General features: G+C 37.8%; 1 protein-coding gene across 2 annotated transcripts in view; it reads left to right on the plus strand.

Moving 5' to 3' along the window:
- The window catches only part of ARHGEF18 (Rho/Rac guanine nucleotide exchange factor 18), a 148,392-nt gene that overhangs the window by 29,469 nt on the left and 96,155 nt on the right, over window positions 1-22,768 (plus strand). The window contains exon 2 of one of the 2 annotated variants that reach the window (XM_072405152.1): window positions 12,109-12,233. In XM_072405152.1, coding sequence (XP_072261253.1) covers window positions 12,109-12,233 — 125 coding nt within the window. Of the gene's footprint in view, window positions 1-12,108; window positions 12,234-15,448; window positions 15,514-22,768 lie in introns of those variants that run through there. The other variant, XM_072405154.1, reaches the window with a different exon arrangement.

Consider the following 22,768-nt stretch of genomic DNA (forward strand, 5'->3'; position numbering starts at 1 on the left):
AGGTATGGACAGTGTGAATCTCGTTCATATATTCATGTCACCGTGAACTACAGCTTCTACACTATCCATAGAGGTGAATGCCTCAGTAGCCAACTCTAGATGCCAGTTACCAATGCCATCCACACGTCGTCTCAGAGCCCACCGCCTCCTCCTCCTGCTGTTACTGCTGCTGCCTGCCCAGTACTCAACTCTAGATGCCAGTTACTAATATCGTCCACACTCCGTCTCAGGGCCTAACGCCTCCTACTCATGCTGTTACTGCTGCTGCCTGCCCAGTACCCAACTCTAGATGCCAGTTACTAATGCCATCCACACTACGTCCCAGAGCCTACCGCCTCCTCATGCTGTTACTGCTGCTGCCAGTACTCAACTCTGGGTACCAGTTACTAATGTCGTTCACACTCCATCTCAGAAGGGCTCACTGCGTCAGAAGGGCTCACTGCCTCCTCCCCCCAGTACCCAGCTCTAGATGCCTGTTACCAATGCCATCCACACTTCTCAGGGCCCACCGGCTACTCCTCCTGCTCTTACTGCTGCCGCCTGCCTACTGCCCAGTACCCAGCTCTAGATGCCAGACTGGACTCAAGCTCAACAAGGTCTTCTTTCCCCACTGATTCCGCCAAGCCCGTTCCCTTTCATGTAGTTTCATTAGACAGTAGCCCAGAGTGTGGACGACGGCATTAGTAACTGGCATCTAAAGCTGGGTGTAGTGCATCTTTAATGGCAACCCGAAGTGTGTAATGCAAGTGTGTAATCTGAAATTTGTGAATGAATGTAGAAGGCCACGTCTTCTGCTTCATCCATCAGTACCACACTTTATGGGACTGAATTTCTGTGTATGTTACCCTGGAACTGAGAAGTGGGACAGCAGACCCTCCGTATATGTCAGGGGGATGAGATGGGAGACCCTGGTATGTGTAACGGGAACCGAGAGGTCCTTGATGACCACATTGAGCCATGAAGTTATTCAGCTCTGCAGACGTCCGGAGACTTCTCCACAACAAGTAGGTGGCCATCCTGGAAGACTCCATTCAAAGATCTGTTTACAAAAATCCTGTGAAAATACTGGATACAGGAAGGGTGAGATGAAATTTGCAAATGACACGTTGGGGGATGGCCCGTGTCTATTCGGAGTACATGGAGAGTGCGCTGGCCGACTTCGAACAGTGACCTCAGCCTGATGTCATCATCAACTCGTGTATCTGGGATGTTATCAGGTATCATGACCAATCACTGGAATTGTACAAAACCAACCTGGACCACCTGTTCATTCAGCTCACCGAGGTGCTGAGCCCCGAATGTCTGGTGATATGGAACATGGCCATGCCTGTTGGATTTAGAGCTGATGAAGTGCTAGAGTACCCAATTCCTAATGTGCAATGTGCAATGTCCTTCAGTTCCTAGAAGGGAATTTCTACAGAGCCACTCTGGCAGATTTGCACATATTGGATGTGATTGACATGCACTTCCACTTCAGCTTTGAGCTGTGCTTCAGGGTTAAAGATGCCACCCACTCGAATCAGCTGGCCCATTGGAAGTGTACCTGCATCCTGATGGCTCATATTGCTCAAGCCTGGGGCGTGCAGAAGAAACAGCAGGAAGAGGAGGCGGTGGGCTCTAAGACGGAGTGTGGACGGCATTGGTAACTGGCATATAGAGCTGGGTAGCGTAAGGAGGAGGAGTAACAATGCCATCCACACTCGATCTCAGGGCCCACCGCCACTGTAGGGACAGTGGGAATCTCGCTCATTCATTCATGTCTCCAATAGCTACAGCTTCCACACTGTCCATAAAGGTGATGGCCTCAACCTCTAATGCCTCAGGGCCCACTGCCTCCTCCTCCTGCTGTTGCTGCTGCCGCCTGCCCAGTACCCAGCTCTGGATGCCAGTTAGCAATGAGGTCCACGCTCCGTCTCAGGGCCCACTGCCTCCTCCTCCTGCTGTTGCTGCTGCCGCCTGTCATTCAATACTATTCTTAAAAATGGTATTACAGACATCTAGGTGGCATTGACAATGCACTACACCTAGCTCTAGATGCCAGTTACCAATGCGGTCCCCGCTCTTTCTCAGGGCCCACCGCCTCCTCCTCTTGCAGCTGTCTGTCAGTACTCCATTCACAAAAATTGTATTACAGACTTCTAGGTGGCATTGAAGATGCACTACACCTAGCTCGAGATTCCGGTTACCAATGCTGTCCCCACGCCTGTGAGGCCTATAAAACTTGTAACAGAGCTGAGCTGTGTAACTGGCTAATTTTTTGACAGAAAACCCCCCCTCAGGGCCCTCTGCCTCTACTCCGAAGCCTGTGTATGGCTTGTAATGAAGCGGTGAAACCTAGTGGCTAATTTTTCTTCAGAGGAACCCCCTCTGGGCCCTCTCTGCCTCTACTTGGAGGCCTGTAAAAATCTGGCATGTTCCCTTGACCGCCCCATAAAATGGCCTTGCCAGCAACACAAAAAAGCCTTCCTTTTTTTGTTTTAACTTGTATAGTGTTGTGCAGAGCTGGGGGAGTCTTGACATGTCTTTTTCAATGTATTTATAGGCTGTAGAAGTCAAGTTTTTCCCCCATTGACTTTAATAGTGTTCCAATTCGACGTTCGTTCACTCGAATAATTTTGGTCTATTTGAGCGAATAGCTGGCGAATCGAATAGTGAGCTATCCGACCAACACTAATGGTTAGTTCTAATGTTCTTATTCATATAATTGGTAAATATTGTCTATAATGGGAAAACAATGAACACTGGAATTTTACTATCTAGCCAAAAAATGGCCAACAGGTTCTTTAAATTATTGATATTTTTTAAAGATCCATGCCAAAAGGCCTGGCCATGTTTTCCATATAGCATATACATTGCCACTGGGGGGGTTACAGATCCCCTGATCCTGGGGGGAACTGTGACAGCCGGTTTTTGTTACACTGCCCTCTCTTGAAAAACATGATTATGGTGATGAACTAGGTGACAACAATGATGAAGAGTTTGGAATTGAAGAGGACTGTTTGTAGGGGATTTGATCAGTATGAGTTGAGTGATTTAGCACCTGATTTGGGACTATTGAAGAAGGCTTCAGAAAAGCCTTCATGAGAAAAACTTACTTGAAAAAGGAATGAAGGTATCGTACTTTTGAACCAGAGAAATTGCATTTCTGCAGTACTTTAGAACTGACAATGGCTTTGTGTATTGCCATAACATACCTGGTTTAATGGAGGAATTGGGAATTCTAATCTATAACTCAACTGATTGGCGACTATTCATCGATAGCTCAAAGCAGAGCTTAAAGTGTGTCCTCCTTCACAATGGCAATATATTTGGGTCAGTCCCAATGGGCTATTCAGTTTCTCTTTGTGAAGAATATGCAGACATAAAGAGAGTCATTGAGCTGTTGCAATATCACCAACACAATTGGGTCATCTGTGTTGACCTTAAAATGCTTCCTTCTTGGTCAGCAACGTGGATACACCAAGTATCCCTGTTATCTGCATGTGGGACAGCAGAGCTCGTGAGAGGCAATGAGAGGAAAGGAATTGGCCTCCAAGTTCTGCCCTAAAACCAGGTGATCCAAACATTCTACATGAGCTACTTGTTGATAGAAAGAATATTATATTCCTGCCTATGCACATGAAACTGGGTCTGATGAAGCCTTTCGTTAAAGCTTTGCCAACTTAAGGAGACTTCAAGTACCTAATTTTGGCATTTCCTAGCCTGTTATTTGAAAAATAAAGGCCGGTGTGTTTGATGGTCTACAGATTCAACAGTTCATCAAAGATGAACATTTCATCGGAACAATGTCAGAAATCTAAAAAAATGCTTGGTTATCATTCAAAGCCATTTTCAAGGAGTTTCTTGGAAACACAAGAGCAAATAATTACACAGAAATGGTCCAGAAACTCTTGGAGAGCTACAAAATGCTTGGTTTCAAGTTGAGCATCAAAGTGCATTTTCTGCATAGCCATCTTTCTAACTTCCCTTAAAACCTTGGTGCAGTCAGTGATGAACAAGGTGAACAATTCCACCAAGATTTGAAGGTCATGGAAGGACGGTATCATGGTAGATGGTATGTACATATGATAGCTAACTATTGTTGGAGCATCCGGTAGGATTGTTCTAACACTGAACACTCCAGGAAAAGCGTAAATTTTAACCACTTACCCGATTAATTTCCAAATGTTTTAATGTGTAAAAAAAGTTCAAGTTATTTAGTTATATTTCATTGTATGTAAAATTTGTATTTTTTTGACAAAAATGGAGGGCACTCAGTATCGTAAAAACTAGATGTGATAGCAAAAACTGGGGTCATTTCTGGATTCACCACCCAAAAATTAGTAAAACACAAGTGTAAGATCTAACTCAACAAAAAATGTGTCCCCCAGTGTTATATATACTCTTCAGCTCTAAAAAATGATCAGGGCTTTAATAAAACATTGGGTGTTTTGCTCTGTACCATGTACACTTTTATCACTTTCAAGGAATTGCAGGCACTTGGCATGATGCTATTTATAGGTTTTATTAAGCATGGACTTGGAAAAGAGATTTTGTACTGTATACATCATGTGTTGAAACTAGCCATTCTTTCCCTGATTTCTTTGGAACACTAGGGTTCCACCAGGTGTAATAATGGGTTCCTTAAACCAGGGGTCCCCAACCCCTGTTCTGTGGCTCACTAGTGGGCTGCCGCCATCTGAGAGGTGGCCTGCGAGAGCGCAGAGACCAGCAGTGGTCTGCGGTGGTCAGGAGAAGACACTGGCCAGAGCAATGGACCATGTCCTCTGTATTAGTCACAGGCTCAGGGAGGTGGGTGGTTGTGTCTCTGGACATAACCCGTCCACTCTTCTATCGCAGGCCTTAGCCTGGGTGGGCAGGTTCTGGCATTATGACATCGCTCAGGGGGAAGTTTCTAACCCCCTTTGAGTGACACAGGACTGCCAGTCCATAGATTTAGTGGTCCAAAAGCTCAAAAAGGTTGAGGACCACTGCCTTAAACTATTTAGTATTGATCCTACATTTGATAGTGTGAGCCTAGTTTCAGGACAAACACCACTTGGGAGAGCCAGTGGCATGACACCAATGATCTTTTTAAATGACTATAAGAACAGCATTTTACTTTCCATGGCAAGGGACATATTTTTCCCCATATCCACCAATTTCATTTCACACTACTGATCCATGAAGAATTTTCTTAAGCTGGGGTCTCCCAAGTTAGGAATAATTAGGGAGATAAATTCACCCTATTCCTCACTCCCTCAACAGCCAACATTCACCTTTGCTGTAAAAAATGGGTGGGCATTCAGTTTCTCTACAATGCAGGACAGCAGTAGAGGTGACTGAAGCAGAAAATAATCTTAGTTGGATTGGTAAAGAAATCCAACTAGAGTTGGAACTTACAGGTGAAAATTCCTATTTTTTTAGGTGGCTCAAATTTCAAGATTAATTAATTGTATTCAGTTGCTCCAACTATGCAGCCTATATGGAGGGGCAATCCACAATTCCACGAGGGTGGCCAAAATTCAAATTTCTTGGCTCAGTAATCTATTGACACCAGAAACAGCTAGAGAGCCAAGTGTGAAGGATTAGCAACAAAGGCACTCACCTGTATAGAGGTATTCTAAACTCCAAATAAGATTTAGGGCTGCTCTGGCCACTGTTATCCACACCAAAAACATGAACCTAAATTAGCCTTATCCAGGCCCCTTAAACCCTTTCCTAGGTGATAATGAGGTAGATGCTGCAGGATACCCTCAGAATTTGGCATCATATGTTTCTTTACTAAACAGGATTTTATTAGTCTCATTAGTCTACACAAGACAACAAATAACACTATCAGTGCTCTTCCCCTCTTAGAGACAGGAACTATATCTGCTAAAAGAAGAGGCGACCTGTGCGCTTAAAAGAAAGTAGTTATGAGTGTTGTGAATGAGGCAGAGGTACCCTGGCTCCATGTTAATTTATCATGTTTATTGTGTATATCTCCCTGCTTTTGACTAAGATAATTGGCCTGATTTATTAAAACACTCCAAGACTGGAAAGCATTCACTTTTATCAGTGAACCTATGCTATCCAAAATCCTGAAATGGATTTGGTCCAGGATTGAAAACATTTTCTAACAAAAAGCAATTTACTTGAAAAAATACATACCAGGTTTGCTAGATAACTAAAGATTCACTGATGGAAGTGTATCCTCTCCAGCTTTTAGGGAGTTTTAATAAAATTAGGCCCAATGGATGAGCCAAGCAGTACACATAGACAAAGCTGGGATGGGATTGCTACCTTATGAAAACATCCATAATGGGATCTTATTTGTCTGCTACCACTGTCAGGGTGCTTAGTAGTGGTGCTGGTGCCCTCCCTCCTGCTAATTAGTTAATTTTGGATCATGGATTCTTACTGTTATGAAATATTACAGGATTGAAACCGACCTATATCCGGATTTCTCTGAACTGGGGGTCACAAGAAAAAAATGTATGTAGAAATTGTAAAAACTACATAAAAGATGACACAAATAGACACAAACTAAGCTTACTAAGAATAAACATTTTAGCTTGTACAAGGTCAATTTTGAACATTATATGGGGGATTCATAACAGAAGTAAAAGTAAATTAGTTTGTCATGATTTTACAATTTTATTTAGCTTTCTGTTTGGCTTTTGTGTTTAAACTTTTGCAATTTAACAGCAATTAAGGTCTGCTGTAAAGAATATCATTTTTCATTATTTAAACCCTGAAAATATTTTATACTTTGGAATGTAAATTTGCTGGATAGACCTTCTCTCTTTTTCTTAGTTTAAGATATTACAAGATCCCTTGGTTAAGAAACCAAGAAAATAATATAGAAAATAATGGACTTTCTTTCACTCTTACTGTTTTTTCTCTGTTGATATGACTGTACTATATTCTAGACATACAGACAAATAGGATAATGTGCAATGGAAACATTTCACATGAACAGTAAAATAATTTCCTCCTTATTCTTATAGGAAAGTATGCAGATCTCAGACACATCCATCTGGTGAAGCCTAGCAGGATTTATCACCATAGCGTGTTCATATCCCTTGAAGTATCTAGTATCTGAAGTATCTAGCACAGGACACAATGTTACTTCATAGACTTTTAAAGAACATTTAAAGGAAATTTTATTAAAACCAAACTTCAGTCTGATAATATGAACACAAATTGAAACTTTAGAGTGTGCTTTAGTGCACTAGAGTGCAGCTATCTAGAATGGAAGGTCCAAGAAAAGTCCTGTTCCCCAGAAGGCTTCACTTACCTATTCACATATACCAGGGCATGTGCAGCAGCCAAGACCAACTTTTTATCTATGTTCTACATGAATTAATATTGACTGACATGTACAGAACATGGTAAATAAAAATCACTTCATCACTTTATTATTTATTCAGCCTAATACAGGCACTTGTGAGTCAAGATATAAATTTTTTGCCTGGTAATTTGGCTCAGATTTGTCCTTTACGTTAATGACTGCTGTGTTTTTGATATTTTGCCACTAGGTGGAAGAATTACCCTTAGTTTAATATGCATTTACAAAAGCACTAAATGGGGTATTGAATCAATAAAAAAACAGCTGAATTGACAGGGAGGATTTATAAATAGACACCACAGAAATTAACTTTAAGTAAACATTTTAGAATTTTGTAAACCAGAAATGTTTCCAAGCAGGTTTTGTCTTATTCAAGTTCTAGGTGAGTTCTGCCAACTTTTATCTTTTTCTGCTATTAACAGGAACACAATACTACTGCAAAGCTTTAGAAAAATGCTTGATTTGAGGTGCTTCTACCACACTCAGTTATATTGTATTTTAATGTTTATTGTATTATTATTGTAAAATTAACAAGCTTATCGCACTGTTTATAAATGTTTTCACCCAAACTTTACATATTTTTTACTTTTGGATTCAATTAAAGAATGTGTGAATTATCATTTTCTTATGATTTATACCTTTTCCTCATGATTTATAATTTATAAACAGACCCCTAAGTAAAAAAGCAATTATCAGGTATGACGCTAGGCGTTAACAAACAGATTCAGTCTGCCCTCGTGCTTCTTAAAATTGGCTAATTAAACAATTCCTATTGATTTAATCAAATATAAACTGTTGCAGTATTTGTAAAAGGGAACATTTTTTGTGAAAAAAAATGGGAAAATTTAATGTAGGAGTACAATATGAGTAGACTTGATGGTACTCAGGAACCTCAGCATGCTTTGTGTTACAAAAAAAACTTTGAACACTTTCCTATTCTTTGCTGGTTAAGGCAAATTATATGAGTGGTTTGAACTTCTTTAGAGAAAAAAACAAAGAAAACAAAAGAAAAAGGAGAAAGAAAAGAAAGACTATAGACAGTTGAACTAAAATATAGTAAAGAGGTAAATCATAAAGAATTATGATTTATTGTCCAGCCTCTTGACTTTTCTGTTTTGCAAAATATATATCTTGCTTCTTTTTGTTTTCTCTCGAAACATGAACTCTAAAAAGTACTAAATCACAAAATACATTTTTTTAGAATCTGGTGGGCCCTATCATGGAACTAATTGAGCCTATGTTCTGTTGTGTAATTTTCCCAAGTATAGTTATTTTTCCCCATGTACTGCTGTTATTTTATTTTTTGCATCATATTAATAAGCATTAATAATAATAATAATAATAATAATATATATGTATGTATGTGTTTTGCTGGGTCTTTTTTTAAAAATTTAATTTTTATTGAAGAGAAAAGAAATTAAACAAAAATAACCATACAACATATAAACAACATACATACAGAAATTACACTCCTCAACCAGAGGAAAGAAAAGAGATTGTCCCATAAGAAGTAATGACTGGCTCCATAAGATCCGCAGTGCAATACAGAACTGTGCGTTATTCATATAAGCAACCAGGATTGTTTACATTAGTGTAAGGGTATACATCTACAAGCATCAAATGGTATTAAAATATAGTATAGTACAGGTGTTTATTCAATCCCAAAATGCCTAAAACTGTCATCCACTGGGCCAGATATATGAAACCAGCCACATGTCTACTGGTAGGGGGATGCTGTATAACCAACAAGAAACATACAAACATAGTGTAGGAAGACAAACAAAACGTTTAAAATAGTAATAAAAAAAGGAAGGAAAATAGGTTCTGATCACCTCAAGTTTGTGACATTTTATCTTCCCCTCCTAGGAATCTCCAAGGAGGCTCCTATATGCTAGTATGTCCAGATCAAGGAATGCATGTTGCTAGATAGGAATCCTAAGGAGCTCAGATCACATTAAACTTTTTCAGATGGTCATATATATAGTTGAGCTGGTAATTGCTCCATTAACCATACTTATTTATCTGTTGAAGCAGTTGCTGGGTGTTTTCAAATGCAGATTTTCTGATACCTTTTTCACAATTTAGTCACTTAGACTGCTAGAATCAGCCAGGTACATTGTAGTAAGAATTTCTAGACAAAAGTTTAGAATAGGTTATATGCCTTGTTGTTCATTCAGCTCTTCCAAAGCTGGCTACAGTCACATGGTATTGAGTTGGTCAGGGTGAAGCCAAAATATACAGAGTTGGCCAATTTTTATCATTTTTTCCATTGATTATATTTTCTTTGCATAATGGGAAATTATCCATAGCCTCTGGCAGTAAATACATGGAACCAAACAGTTTGTTGTGTTAAACAGAATGCTTTCCTCAGCCCTTTTTCCAAAGTTGCAAACAGTTAGATGTAAGCATGCAGTTTATGCAAGCCATGCAGTATTTTACTTGGTCTGGCCATGTGATAAATGTTTTTTATACATGGGAGGGCAGTGCTTGTAGTACTGTACAGTATATGACAGGACTCTATTGCTAATAACACTGGGGAATGCATTTTTTGTTGAGTTAGATCTTACACTTGTTTTTTACTAATTTTTGGGTGATGAATCCAGAAATGATCCCAGTTTTTGCTATTACATCCAGATTTTACGATACCCTCCATTTTTTGTCAAAAAACATACAAATTTTACATACAATGAAAAAAATGATGAAATAACATGAATGTATTGTTTTTTAAAATTTCATTTGTTCAAGCAAAGAGTTTATTGTTACCCTGACTTTTTTTACATTAAAACATTTGAAAATTAATTGGGTAAGCATTTAAGGTAAAAATTTACGCTTATAGCTTTTCATGGTAAAAAATTGCGCTTATGGCTTTTGCTGGAGTGTTCAGTGTTAGGACAATCCTGCCGGATGCTCCAACAATAGTCAGCCATCATATGTACATCCCATCTACCCTGATATCGTCCTTCCATGACCTACAAATCTTGGTGTAATCTTTCACCTTGCTCATCACTGACTGCATCAAGGTTTTCCAGAAAGTTAGAAAGATGGCTATGCAGAAAATGCACCTTGATGCCATATTGAAACCAAGCATTTTGTAGCTCTCCAAAAGTTTTTGGACAATTTCTGTGTAATTTATTATTTGTAATAAATTATTTGCTTGTGTGTTTCCAAGAAAGTCCTTGACAATGGCTTTGAATGATAACCAAGCATTCTTTTCGACTTCTGACATTGTCCTGATGAATCGTTCATCTTTGATGAGCTGCCGAATCTGTGTACCATCAAACACACCGACCTTTATTTTTTCAAATGACAGGCTAGTAAATGCCAAAATTAGGTACTTGAAACAGTCTCCTTCAGTTTGCAAAGCTTTAACGAATTGTTTCATCAGACCCAGTTTCATGTGCAGAGGGGGTAATATAATATTCTTTCTATCAACAAGTGGCTCATGTAGAATGTTTGGATCACCTGGTTTTAGGGCAGAATTTGGAGGCCAATTCCTTTCCAGCCAATGCCACTCATGAGCTCTGCTGTCCTACATGCACAGATAACAGGGATACTTGGTGTATCTGCATTGCTGTCCAGGAAGGAAGCATACAATTTTAATTGTGTTGGTGATATTGCAACAACTCAATGACTCTATGTCTGCATATTAATTACAAAGAGAAACTGAATGGCTAATTGGGACTGACCCAAATATATTGCCATTGTAAAGGAGGACACACTTTAAGCTCTGCTTTGAGCTATCGCCATAGATGAATAGTCGCCATTCAGTTAAGTTATAGTTTGGAATTCCCAATTCCTCCATAAAACCAAGTATGTTTTGGCAATACACAAGGCCACTGTCAGTTCTAAAATACTGCAGAAATGTAATTTTTCTGGGTCAAAAGTACAATATCTTCGTTCCTTTTTCAAGTAAGTTTTTCTCACGCAGTCTTGATGCTAGGAGTTCTGAAGCCTTCTTCGATAGTCCCAAATCAGGTGCCAAATCACTCAACTCATGCTGATCAAATCCCTTAACAAACAAAGTCCTCTTCAATTTCAAACTCTTCATCATTGTTGTCACCTAGTTCATTACCATAATCATGTTCTTCATGTCCACATCCTATTTTACCTATTTTAGTGTAAATAAACTTAAAAATTGAAGTCAACAAAAATGTTTGTTCATTATTTTTCCCCTAGTGTATTAAGAAGAAATTGTGTAGTTAATTGTGTAGTACAGGGAAATGCTATTATTTTTACTCTACCACAGTGTTTAAAACTAAATTCTGCCTTGCCAGTAATACAGGTATTGAGAACTTTTACATGATGAATATGTTAACATTTACGAATTGTACCTCAAATTTGTATACATAAAAATGGATTGACACACACATTAGATTTTTTTGCCTGATTTATGTTACATTTAAGAAACAATAAGTTTATCATTTTGTTTAAAAATATAGTATTAAATATTAAATTTACCAAGACATAATATTAAATGGGTTATTGTTTAAAATACTGCTAGTTTCAAAAGTCATTTGGTGCAGGGTAGCAAAAGGAATAGCCTGTTATTCACTAAATTTTTCTTTGTTTTTTTTTTTTTTAACTAAATGGTATTATAGGAATAGACAAGACACTTTATGAAGACCCAGAATACCTATGTTTTTTTTCAGTTACTATTAGATTTCCATACATGGGTGTTACATAGGTTTCCTTAAAGTCCCAAGCACTTAAAATAATTTATTCCTCTGTTCTGCCATGCAGAAAAAGATTTATTTACAGTACAGTTCACCCGTTCATACTCTTATTCTGTCTTCTAGCATCCGAATGTAAACCATGCACAGAATTCACTGCTATCCCAGATTCAAGATGCGCAACTCCTGATGCAGATCCAAACCTCTCTCCTTTGGAAACTGGAGACCCACTATTTATGGTAGAGGAAAAGGTAAGTAAATGATTTTTAAACTACATTTTAAATGTTTTAGTTCACATGTTATTAGTCCATTGTAGGTAAACAGAATACTTAAGTTGGGGCTTTAAGGTGAAAATGTACAAAAACAACAAGTTATCTACAGTAAAAACATTCTTATTTTAACATAGACTTCATATTTTTTTATGGTGTTTAGGTAGTTATTGCACAACAAAAAGTGGTAGTTGGAACTTACCAAAAACATCAATGTATGAGAGAAGAAAAATAATTATTTTCCCAGTCACACATAATGGGCAGATAATGAATTTTCATTAAGCACAGCCTACTAAGACTATAAAGTTTCATTTGGTGGGAGACAGAGTAGTGTGTAGTGTATGTATATTTAAGGGCAGCTTCCTTGTCTACAAATATGGTCACAGTGATTGTGGAGTTGACTTACTAAAAGAGTACATTCTGTTCATATAGCAAATTATACCCTTGCAAGTTATATTTCATTTAGCTTAGCAAATGAGATGAAGCTTTGCAGACTTCAACCATCCAATCATGTGTATTTCCATGTATGTGATTGGGTATTATTTGCAATGTTGCAACGTTTGATATCACATAAATATTTAATACAATCGTAATACAAAATGTTTACCCACACACTCACTATATAATAGCCTGTTTCCTTTTACATCCTATTAAATCCGCATCATGTTCCTAATCTATTACCCTATTTTATTCATGTGGACCTTGCTTTACACAATACAATCCTTAACAAAAAGCATTTAGTTTATTGTTTTTTAGTTCTGCTCTGTACAATTACAACTACATACTTAATAAGTATCTTTGTAATGGCAATATGAATGGTTTTTCCTCGTAGTGATAGGCTGTATTCATTATTGTTTCTGGCATGTACTAATAGCTCTTAATCTGTATTGTTTCAAAAACTTTCAACAAACCAATAATGAACAAAAATGCCCAATGCAGTTGTTAAGTATTGACATGAAATCGTGACCATTTTATCTAATTTATGTAGGTAGCAAGTGTATGTATGTATGTATATGTAATATTTTATATGTTCACTTATAAATGGTATGGTCTTCATGTAAATGTTTTTGTATCTGTGTTTAGCTAACATAACTTCGGGTCCCAAAACCCCAATGTTTTCCACCTGGTTACTGAGGTTAGAAGTGTGTAACATACAACATAGCATATAAGGTGTCGAATTAAAAAAAAAAACAAAGTGTACAGAATGTTTGGCTTAGAAAAATATGATATTCAACATGCAGTAGCCAGGAACAAAATATGCAGTACAGCTTACAGAAGTTTGTATTCAGATGCTGGTAGTAAGTCGGTGTAAACAATGTTGGTGGACAGTGGGAAAATTGTTGGTGATTAGTGGGAGGAAAATGTCCCAGCATCTTTATTAGTTGGAGGAAAAAAGTGTCTAAACCTTTGTATTCAACAGCAGAAAGAATGTCTTTGAATCTGTTAGTAGTGGTAGGAAGAAATGTCCAAGTGCCCAAGTGCTGGATGAGAAAATGTCCAAGTGTTTTCTTTCAGGAAAGAAAATTCCAGCATCACTGGTTAACCAGATAAAAAAATGCTCAGTTTTGAAGGTCACTGGTTGGAAGAATATCTTAACATCTCTCATGGGGGTCTTTTTTGAAACTGAGTTTTTATTGGAAAATTTTCATATACAACAAGAAACAAAACAAAAGAAAAACATGAATATAAACACAGTATATGGGATGGATATCAATACATAAAAAAAGCCATATAAATAACATTGGAAATTAGGGTGCGGGCCGCCACCAAAATATGTGTGATGAGCTTAGATGTGAATTTGGGAAGACCCGTAAAGGTTAAACCCAGCAGATGATGTAGTGGATCTAGGGGGGATCATGTTGGGTCACTCCTTCAATTTGCTGATTGACTCTATCCCAATAGATTTGTATAATGTAACAAAACCAGAGGATATGCTCGGGAGAGTCCCACGTTGGGACCTACTTCGCCAGCAAATAGGGTCTACCTCTGGAAACAGCCTGTGGAGCACATCTGGTGTGTGATACCACCAAAATAAAATGTTGTACATGTTTTGTTTATAGAGGGTTCAAATAGAGCTTTTGTTTGCTGCCTCCTAATTATCAGACCAATCCTCCGTGTCAAAAGTTTGGCCCAAAATAGCTTCCCAGGTGCCCATGTATGCAAATTTCCAGAAGTCTCCCATGCAGACACATGGAGTAGGCAATAAATGGAGGAGATAAGACCCTTAGCATAAGGACCAGCTATCCTCTCAAAGGGAGTTATTTTAATAAATCTGAGCGATTGTTCAAGAGAAAGAACATAATGCCTGATCTGCAAGTATGCAAAAAAGGAGGTTTGTGGAAGGTCAAATTTCTCCTGTAACTCCGGAAAGGAGAGTAATCTCACCGAATCCAAAATATTTTGAATGTCCCACGTTGGTCTTATCTTAATGTACAGTAAAAAACAGAATGTCAGTGGTCAGTTACAAATGTAAATGCCCTAGTGCATGAAAATAATCACCCAAGTGTTCATTGTAAAAATGGTTCACAGTATTTCTGTAAGTGTGAAAAGTCCTCCCATTTATGTGGTTAGCAAGTTTTTACCAAGTTGTACCTAGCTCTGCCTGTCCTGATAATGAAGGGAAGGGCTTCACATTGGTGGTAGATGTGAATCCCTCCCTCTCCCCTTCCTCTCTCTCTCTCTCTCTCTCTCTCTCTATATATATATATATATATATATATATTTATGTAACGTAACTTTATTCAATGTTATGTTAGTTTTGCCATAAAACAATGAGGATTTGATCAATGAATAGGGTGTGTTTTTTTATTTTTACTCTTCTATTGGAATGATCATCAAAACTCTGCTCAATTGTTCACTTTTAATGAACAAAAAGGCAGCTGAGTGAAGGGAACGTAATAATAAAATGTTGTAGAGCTCTGCTTTAAAGATGATTTATGTTTTGCCCTGAGTAAAGCACTGGTTAATTTTGAAACAATACAGGCTACAGTAATCTGTTTAGGTGAGTGATTTAAAAAATCATCTAATGGTAGCTCACCTCAAATTGGATAACATTTTTTTATTGTAGAATTTTAAATCTAAAAAAACGGAAAAAACTTTCTGTTTCATTTTTTGATTTTGGTTAAATGAGAATTAGACTGGATGTTATGCAATACTATTATGTAAAAAAATGAAAAGAGGAACTGCAAAACTGGCCAGACGTTCAGTTGATTTGCTGCACTACTTGCTGTTTCTTTGGTTCTGAACAGTAAACATCAAAAAGGTAAACCATGCTATACTTTAACTACCTGAACAGTCTGAATACCTTATCAGAAGGCCTAGTATATAACAAAGAATGATAACACAGACCTTGACATGTTATCTGCAATGAAATTGTTGTCTTAGTGTTATATTTCTGAGGTTTATGCATTTTAGTGTAAATGTTCATAGTTGATAGATATTTCGTGCTCAAAGGTCTTTTAACCACTAAGTGTGAATATGTCTTTTGCAATAGAGCAGGATGCATACATGTTAAACTGATGTTGCTCAAGTCGTCAGTCCAAAAGCTTGTCATTATAAAGGATAATTTTTTTAAACTAAACAATATATCTTGTTTGTGTTTAGTTTTAATGCAAATAAATTCTGTAAGAGTAAAAGAAAAAATATCTTCTTCCTCCACATCTTTACAAAATAAGATGAAGAGTTTTCTGTATTTCAGCAGTAGTGAATTGATGACATTGTTTGGGATCCAGTGCAGCAGTACTGTTAACATAGTGCAGGATCAACATGTATTTTCTGTACTTGCTGGAAATATGAACTTATTGCAGAGATGTACTTTCTATTTTTTTATTTTGTCCAAACATAAACTTAAGAGCAAGCATCCAGCTGTGCTTGCACATACTATCTGTCCTTTCCAGATCTGAAAGTCATGAAATCTGGGGCTTTTTTACTTTGTAAACACTCACTTTGTCTATGGAGGTTGGTGTCCTTCTACTGAATTGCTCAAATTGTCCTTGATTTAGGGTTCCCGGGTGCTCAAAAAGTATGCCCATGTCCTGTGAACATTTAGGTTCACATGACTCATTTATGACAAGTGAATAAAGCTCTTCAAGACTGAAAAAGATAGACATTCATGGGTGAATGTGTGCGATCCTGCAATCCTTGAATGGATTTCTTAATATGAATTTGCTATTTGTTGGCTAATGTTTTCATTTTTGCAGCTAATCCATTCCATGTTTGCTGGATTACCCAAGTTCACCTATGAACGTCTATGTCAGCTGTGCTAAGCTTTAATAATTAGGACCCAAAGACTGCTATCTTTTAGGAAAACAGTGGTAGCTTATCAAACTATCAAACAAGTGTAGGGTAGCTTGGACTATCAAACAAAAAAATGTTAAAGGTTATAAAAAAAGAATAAGCAAACATAATTGTTTAAAATTCTTACCATTTTTAGACCTATAATTGGAGAAAAAAGTAGACGTGTGAGGGTTTTAGCATGTCATAGTGACAAAATGAGAGCAAGCAAATATTGACAAGAGAAAGTGTTCTGCTTTGCATCGCGGTGCTGCAGCAAAATAATAATAATTACTAAAAAAAGGCTTTTGGGAAATGTGAAAAAATGGTATTGTAATGTTGCTGTTGTCAATTTTGTCACTGGTAGGGCTTGTTTCTCTCTCACCCAGGCTTTTTGCATTTGGCTAGGTGGGGCAATGGCATTTTTAGAGCTGTTCCTACAGCCACCTCCCTCAAATATTGACATTGATTGCCATTTGATGCATACACATCTTTCTTTAGTTGATGTATCTAATAGTATCAATGTGTGCTGTGTAAAAATATTTAGCAGAGGGGACAGCCACATTTTTCTACTATATACACAGGCTCAGCTTCTTGCTGCTTAGTTCTAGGAAATGTTCTCCGGTCTCACATGTAAATCTAATGGCTGACAGAGCCAATGAAAACAATACCCTCCTCCCTACCTAGGATAGCTTCCCACTTGAACATACAACACTTTAGAAAAAGGCATCACAGACTCAGTACTCAAAATTCTATATGAGACTATGGTGGGCCACTTAGACAGACACTCTCTCTTAAACAGAGAAAGATCTGAAAATGTCAGGTCTTGCCTTTATATAATTTATATATTTGGTAAAACACTGAGCAATGTGACAAATCTGACGATACAAAGATAAAGTTAGGGGAGTTTAAATTTATTTTGCACCTCCGAGTAGGAAGGCAACAATTTTGTACAGGAATGAACTATTTGTCTGAAAATTGAAAAAAATCCTCTGAAGGCTGAACTATGTGTGAGGTAAGACTATCAGGGATTTGATATAGTAAAGTCATAAGGGATTCAGTTGTTTTCAGATGATATTTGCTCCTTCATCTAAGCTATAAGTGTTTGGTTAACTACACTGGGGCCAATAGTTCAGCATCGGGTATCAAGTGGAAAAAAATTATTATGAAAGAGAATTAACCGTTTATATATGAATATTGATACATGCCTAAAGTAAAGGATGTTAAAAAAATGTTGCATTACAGAATTTTTACTCTGTAACAATACAAATAAACAAAGACAATAAAACTGCTTTTTAATGTTAATGTGATTTAATGTTTAATCACCCCAGGTCTACTTATACTTTTCCATTCATTGCAAAGTTTGGTGCAAATGTCAGGATAATGGTCTTAATTACATAAAGGAATTGGTTGCTGTCACCTAGCAAATATCTTATCAGTTTGTATTTTAAAACCTTTACACAGGTGATGGGATCTAAGCTGCACTGTCTTTACCCTTACATCAATCCTAATTTTCTTTCACAGCCTGAGGTGACAATTCATTAAAGTTTGGGATACCTTTTTGTACAGTAGACAGACATAGCTAGCATTTGTGCTGTGAGCTAGCTCCTAGTATTCTGCTGCATCAGGTTATTAGGCCACAGTTCTCTTGTATATAAGCCTATTCTCATCAGTTCACTGCTTTCACGGTTTTAGGACAGCGGAGTACCTCAGCATCGTAGTGGAGATGGTTTCTTACTTTGCACATCACATCAAACCACATATTTTACTTTTTCCTTTCTCTTTCCCTTCTTCTTCTCTTTTCTCTGTTACCTTTTTCATTTTTTCTACTTTGCTTCTCATTCCTTCTTTTGGATAGTTTGTCTTATGGTTCCTATTAGCGGTATCCTCTAGGGGGGGTACCTAGGGGATATTAAAAAAATTGGTTTATGTTGTTCACATTCATGCTTTCAATGTCTAAAAGACAATCTTTTTATGATTCTCTGCAGACAGGAGAAATCTACATGCATATTTTTAGGTACTGATAAAAAATTGGAGTTCACATATAAAAAATCAGCTTTGCTCATCACTATGGAAAACTAGAAATCACGTACACTCTCAGCTGATTTCAGTGTATTGCAAAACAAACACTGGTTAGCAATGGGTTTTATCAGCTGTTCACAAGTGAATAAAAACTTACACGCAATGTCAGTTCCATAGTGGTATTCTGATACAGTAACAGTTTCACATCTAATTCAATTCTTTCATAGAGTTATTTCTGTTTTTAGGATTCTCTTTGCTCAGAGCTCTAAACATTTAAAAAATGGGTGAACATTGTGCTTGCTTTGCCACATATTTACTTCAATCCTATTTACTTTTGCAAGAAAACCTACATAGGGTCCACTCTGTTTGCTGAGCTAACCTTAGGATTATTCATTGTAGATAGGGATTCACTAACTTAGAAATAATTGACTCTCTATTTTCTTTTTTATAGCACTCATGCTCTCAACTGAAGTACATTTTAAGTGTTTCCTTTCTCTGGGGCGTAACCCTGGCAAGCATGTTTAACAATATATCTGACAGCTGCCTGTGATACCTACATCTATAATTAGTGAAAGATTAACTATATTCAGAAAATTATTTTTATCTTAGGAGCCTATAGGCACAGTGACAAAATTGTTGAAAATTAGCTGAATAGCTGAATACCTGAGCTGTATACTTATTCTGGACCAAGGATTTAAATGGTAAAAAAAGCGGTGGTTTATAACACTAATTAGACAGCTACAAGGTCTACTTTATGTCAGAATGGTTAATCAAAGCTTAACACTTTTTACAGTTAGGAAAATGTCAAATGTAGCCAATTGCCCAGAATCGTACCATGAAAGGTATACCAATACCTTTTAAAAGCTCATACCACGGGACACAGTACATGCAAACCATATAATACTGCCACACTGTAGGCTGAATGATATAAACTCTGATAGAGGGAGTGCATCTAAATTGACTAAGCAGCTAAATTGACTGAAGGCTTTGGCAAGCTGTCAGCTAAAATGGACTTGAGTACCATGTAAATGAATGCTAGGCACACAAAGGAGTGCAACAGACTTACCAAATACCTGTCAACTCCCCTCCTGGATCTTGTGACTTGTGCTCAGAAACTAGGCTCAAATGAGTATAGAAGGCCATGTTAGGGGGTATATAAGTCATGTGTCAAGAGGTCGACAACTGGTGGTACATGAGAAAATTTTGGTGATGCACGGCTCTGCCCGGCAGGCTCAGACCTGCGATGGGGGAGTGGGCGGGTTCTGGCATCATGGGGGAAGTTTCTTCCCCTTTAAATGTGACACACGGCTGCCCACGCATGCGCGGTCCTGATTCCGTGCATTTAGTTGTCTGTAGGTCCGAAAATGTTGGCAACCACTGGTTTATAGCATTTTCTACATGGATCGTTGCCTTTTTGAACAAGCCCATAAGTATTAAAGGATGTAGAATATAGGATGCTAAAGGGTGTATAAAAAGGCTGTGACTTTATGGTTCAACTCTTCTCCATTCATTCAAATATTAGTAGTAAAAAGTAAAAAAAATATGGACAAAAAGAAGCACAAAAGGGTCATAAGTTGTTCACATCTTACCACATGATCATGTGTATAGCACATACAGGGCTAGTAAACTAAGCAGACTTTACTCTATTTATTATGGTTCCATATTTCTATACAAACCAGACATCACCTGCTTTTGTACTAAAATAGTATTCTAATATACTAAATATATATATATTTACTGCATAATCTTATCTTGTGTTACATGCTGTATGGGTTGGTAATTACCCAATTATAAAAAGAAAACAGGAAATTCAGTCTTTCAGTCAAAAATTAACAGAACATAAGCAATTGCTTCATTTAATTACTGGACAGCAGATGATATGTACATTTTAAAACATTGTAAACCTTCCACCTTCCCCTAACCCTAGCATAAAAGTCACACCAGATGTCTATGAGTAAAAAACTACTCGTGCAGCAGAGTGCAGGTAGAGGAAAACTGACTTCATGGGTTACAAAGCCAGGCTACAAAATGTAACACCGCACTTACTGTCACTGAGCAAAATTATTTCTCCACTGTCATTTCCTCTCAAGCTTTCAACCTACACAGCCTCTTCTCAACAATTGACTCCTTTGTAAACCCCACACCTGCTCCCCCTACAACTACCCTGCCCAAGACATTGCTATCTACTAAAATCATAAAATCAATCAGAGATGATGTCTCACCGTGCCACTTTAACCATATCTACCCCTTCCACCTGTAAATCATCACTTACCTCCTTCAGCCCTGTTACTGTGGATGAAGTCTCCTCTCTAATCATCTCCATCTACTACCTGTCTGCTTGACCCAATTTCCTCTGATCTACTCTGCACCCATTCCTTCACCCTGGCCCCTGCACTAACCCAACTACTTAACCTCACCCTTTCCACTGCTTTATTCCCTTCAGCTTTCAAACATGCCATGATTCTCTCTATCCTAAAGAAACCCTCACTAGACTCCCTACTTTCTAGCTACTGTCCTATTTCCCTGCTTCTATATATTTCCAAACTTCTTGAGTGCCTTGTCTATAATAGACTTACCGACTATCTAAACACCAAGTCTCTCGTTGACCCTCTCCAGTCTGGTTTTCGAGCTGCCCATTCCACCGAAACAGCCCTTACTAAAGCGGACAATGACCTAATCAGGGCTACAAGGCAACATTTCCCTCCTCCTTCTCCTTGAGCTTTCCTCTGCTTTCTCACCCTCTTCCAAACCAGATCATGAACTCTATTGGTATGTGACCGTGCTCGCTCTTTGTTTGCTTCCTACCGAAAAATTACTTTCAAGGGTAACTCCTCCCTATTGGTGTTCCCCATGAGTCAGTTCTTGGACCTGTTCTTATTTCTCTTTACTATTCCTGACTTGTCTCCCTCAGTCCTGGATACGGTTTCATGCTGCCTGTTAGCCATCTCGTCATGGATGGCAGACAGGTTTCCTCCAATTCTGCCCTCTTCTTCACCCCTCCTCCCACATAAAGAACAGAACATCTCCATGTACACAATCTTGTCATCTCCTGTCTCCCACTAAGCTGTTTCTTTGCAATTCTCTACACTAGCTTCCATTTCACCTCCTACCTTTCTGATAGAAAAACACTCTCCTTACCGCGCTCTTTGCTCCTGCACCAACCTACTAATAACTTCCTCACTCATATCTTCGTCACATGCATTACCCCAAGTAGTTTCAGGGCTGCCCCGACTGGATCTGGAATGGTCTTCCCTGTCCCATTTGGCTTGCTCCTACTTTTTGCACATTAAGGAGCTCTTAAACCCCATTTTTCAAGCTTACCTATTCGTCTTTTTCTGTCTTTTAAACCCTCACTAATCACCCACCAATCCATACCCCCCCCCCCCCTTAATTTTGTGCTCTTTCCCCCTACTGTTTGATTGTAAGCTCTACTGAGCAGGGTAATCTCCTCCTGTTTCATTGTTTGTGTCTGTCTGTCATTTGCAACCTCTGTTTAATGAACAGTGCTGTGTAATATGTTGGTAATACTGTTAATTATTAATAATAATAATAATAATAATAATAATAATAATAATAATAAAAAACATGAGTCATTTTTTATAGATGCAAGGGAACTGAATCACACAATGGCAGTAACCTACATTTCTTTTTTTTGTACCTGTGACATAGTATTTGTGCATGTGTTTGAAATGCTGATCTCAACTAAAGGGATGTCACAGCTGGCATTACTGTGAAACAGTAACTAGTTTTATTTTTATTTTATAACTTCCTATCCATATCTTTGTAAACGGACTATTACATTTCCGCAGCTTGCATATCACAATACACTTCCTTAGTAGTTGCATATATATCTGCACAAGCTTGAGGCTTTATTTTTATCTCTGTATTGCTAGAACAGATACAATGTATACCTTGTGGAAAAAAACATTGCTAGTTATTTGTACGAATTGATGTAAAATTGAAAATAGTAGAAGACAAATTCATGTTGTATTTACTGTATATACTCAAAAATAAAGTGACCAGAATTTAAACCAAGGCACTGTATCCACTTTATCTGAAAAAAACCCTCCAGGAAAACTACATTGATATAAACAGAAATGTCAGTTAAACAAAGCAAATAAATGAATCCATGGTGTGGATGTACAACGAGCAAAACAAAAAGAAAATGTATATTTTGCTTATAACCATCAATTGCTTCCTTGTGTTGATACTCAAGGACCCTG

Source organism: Pyxicephalus adspersus, chromosome 3 (assembly GCF_032062135.1).
Source record: "Pyxicephalus adspersus chromosome 3, UCB_Pads_2.0, whole genome shotgun sequence".
NCBI lineage: Eukaryota > Metazoa > Chordata > Amphibia > Anura > Pyxicephalidae > Pyxicephalus > Pyxicephalus adspersus.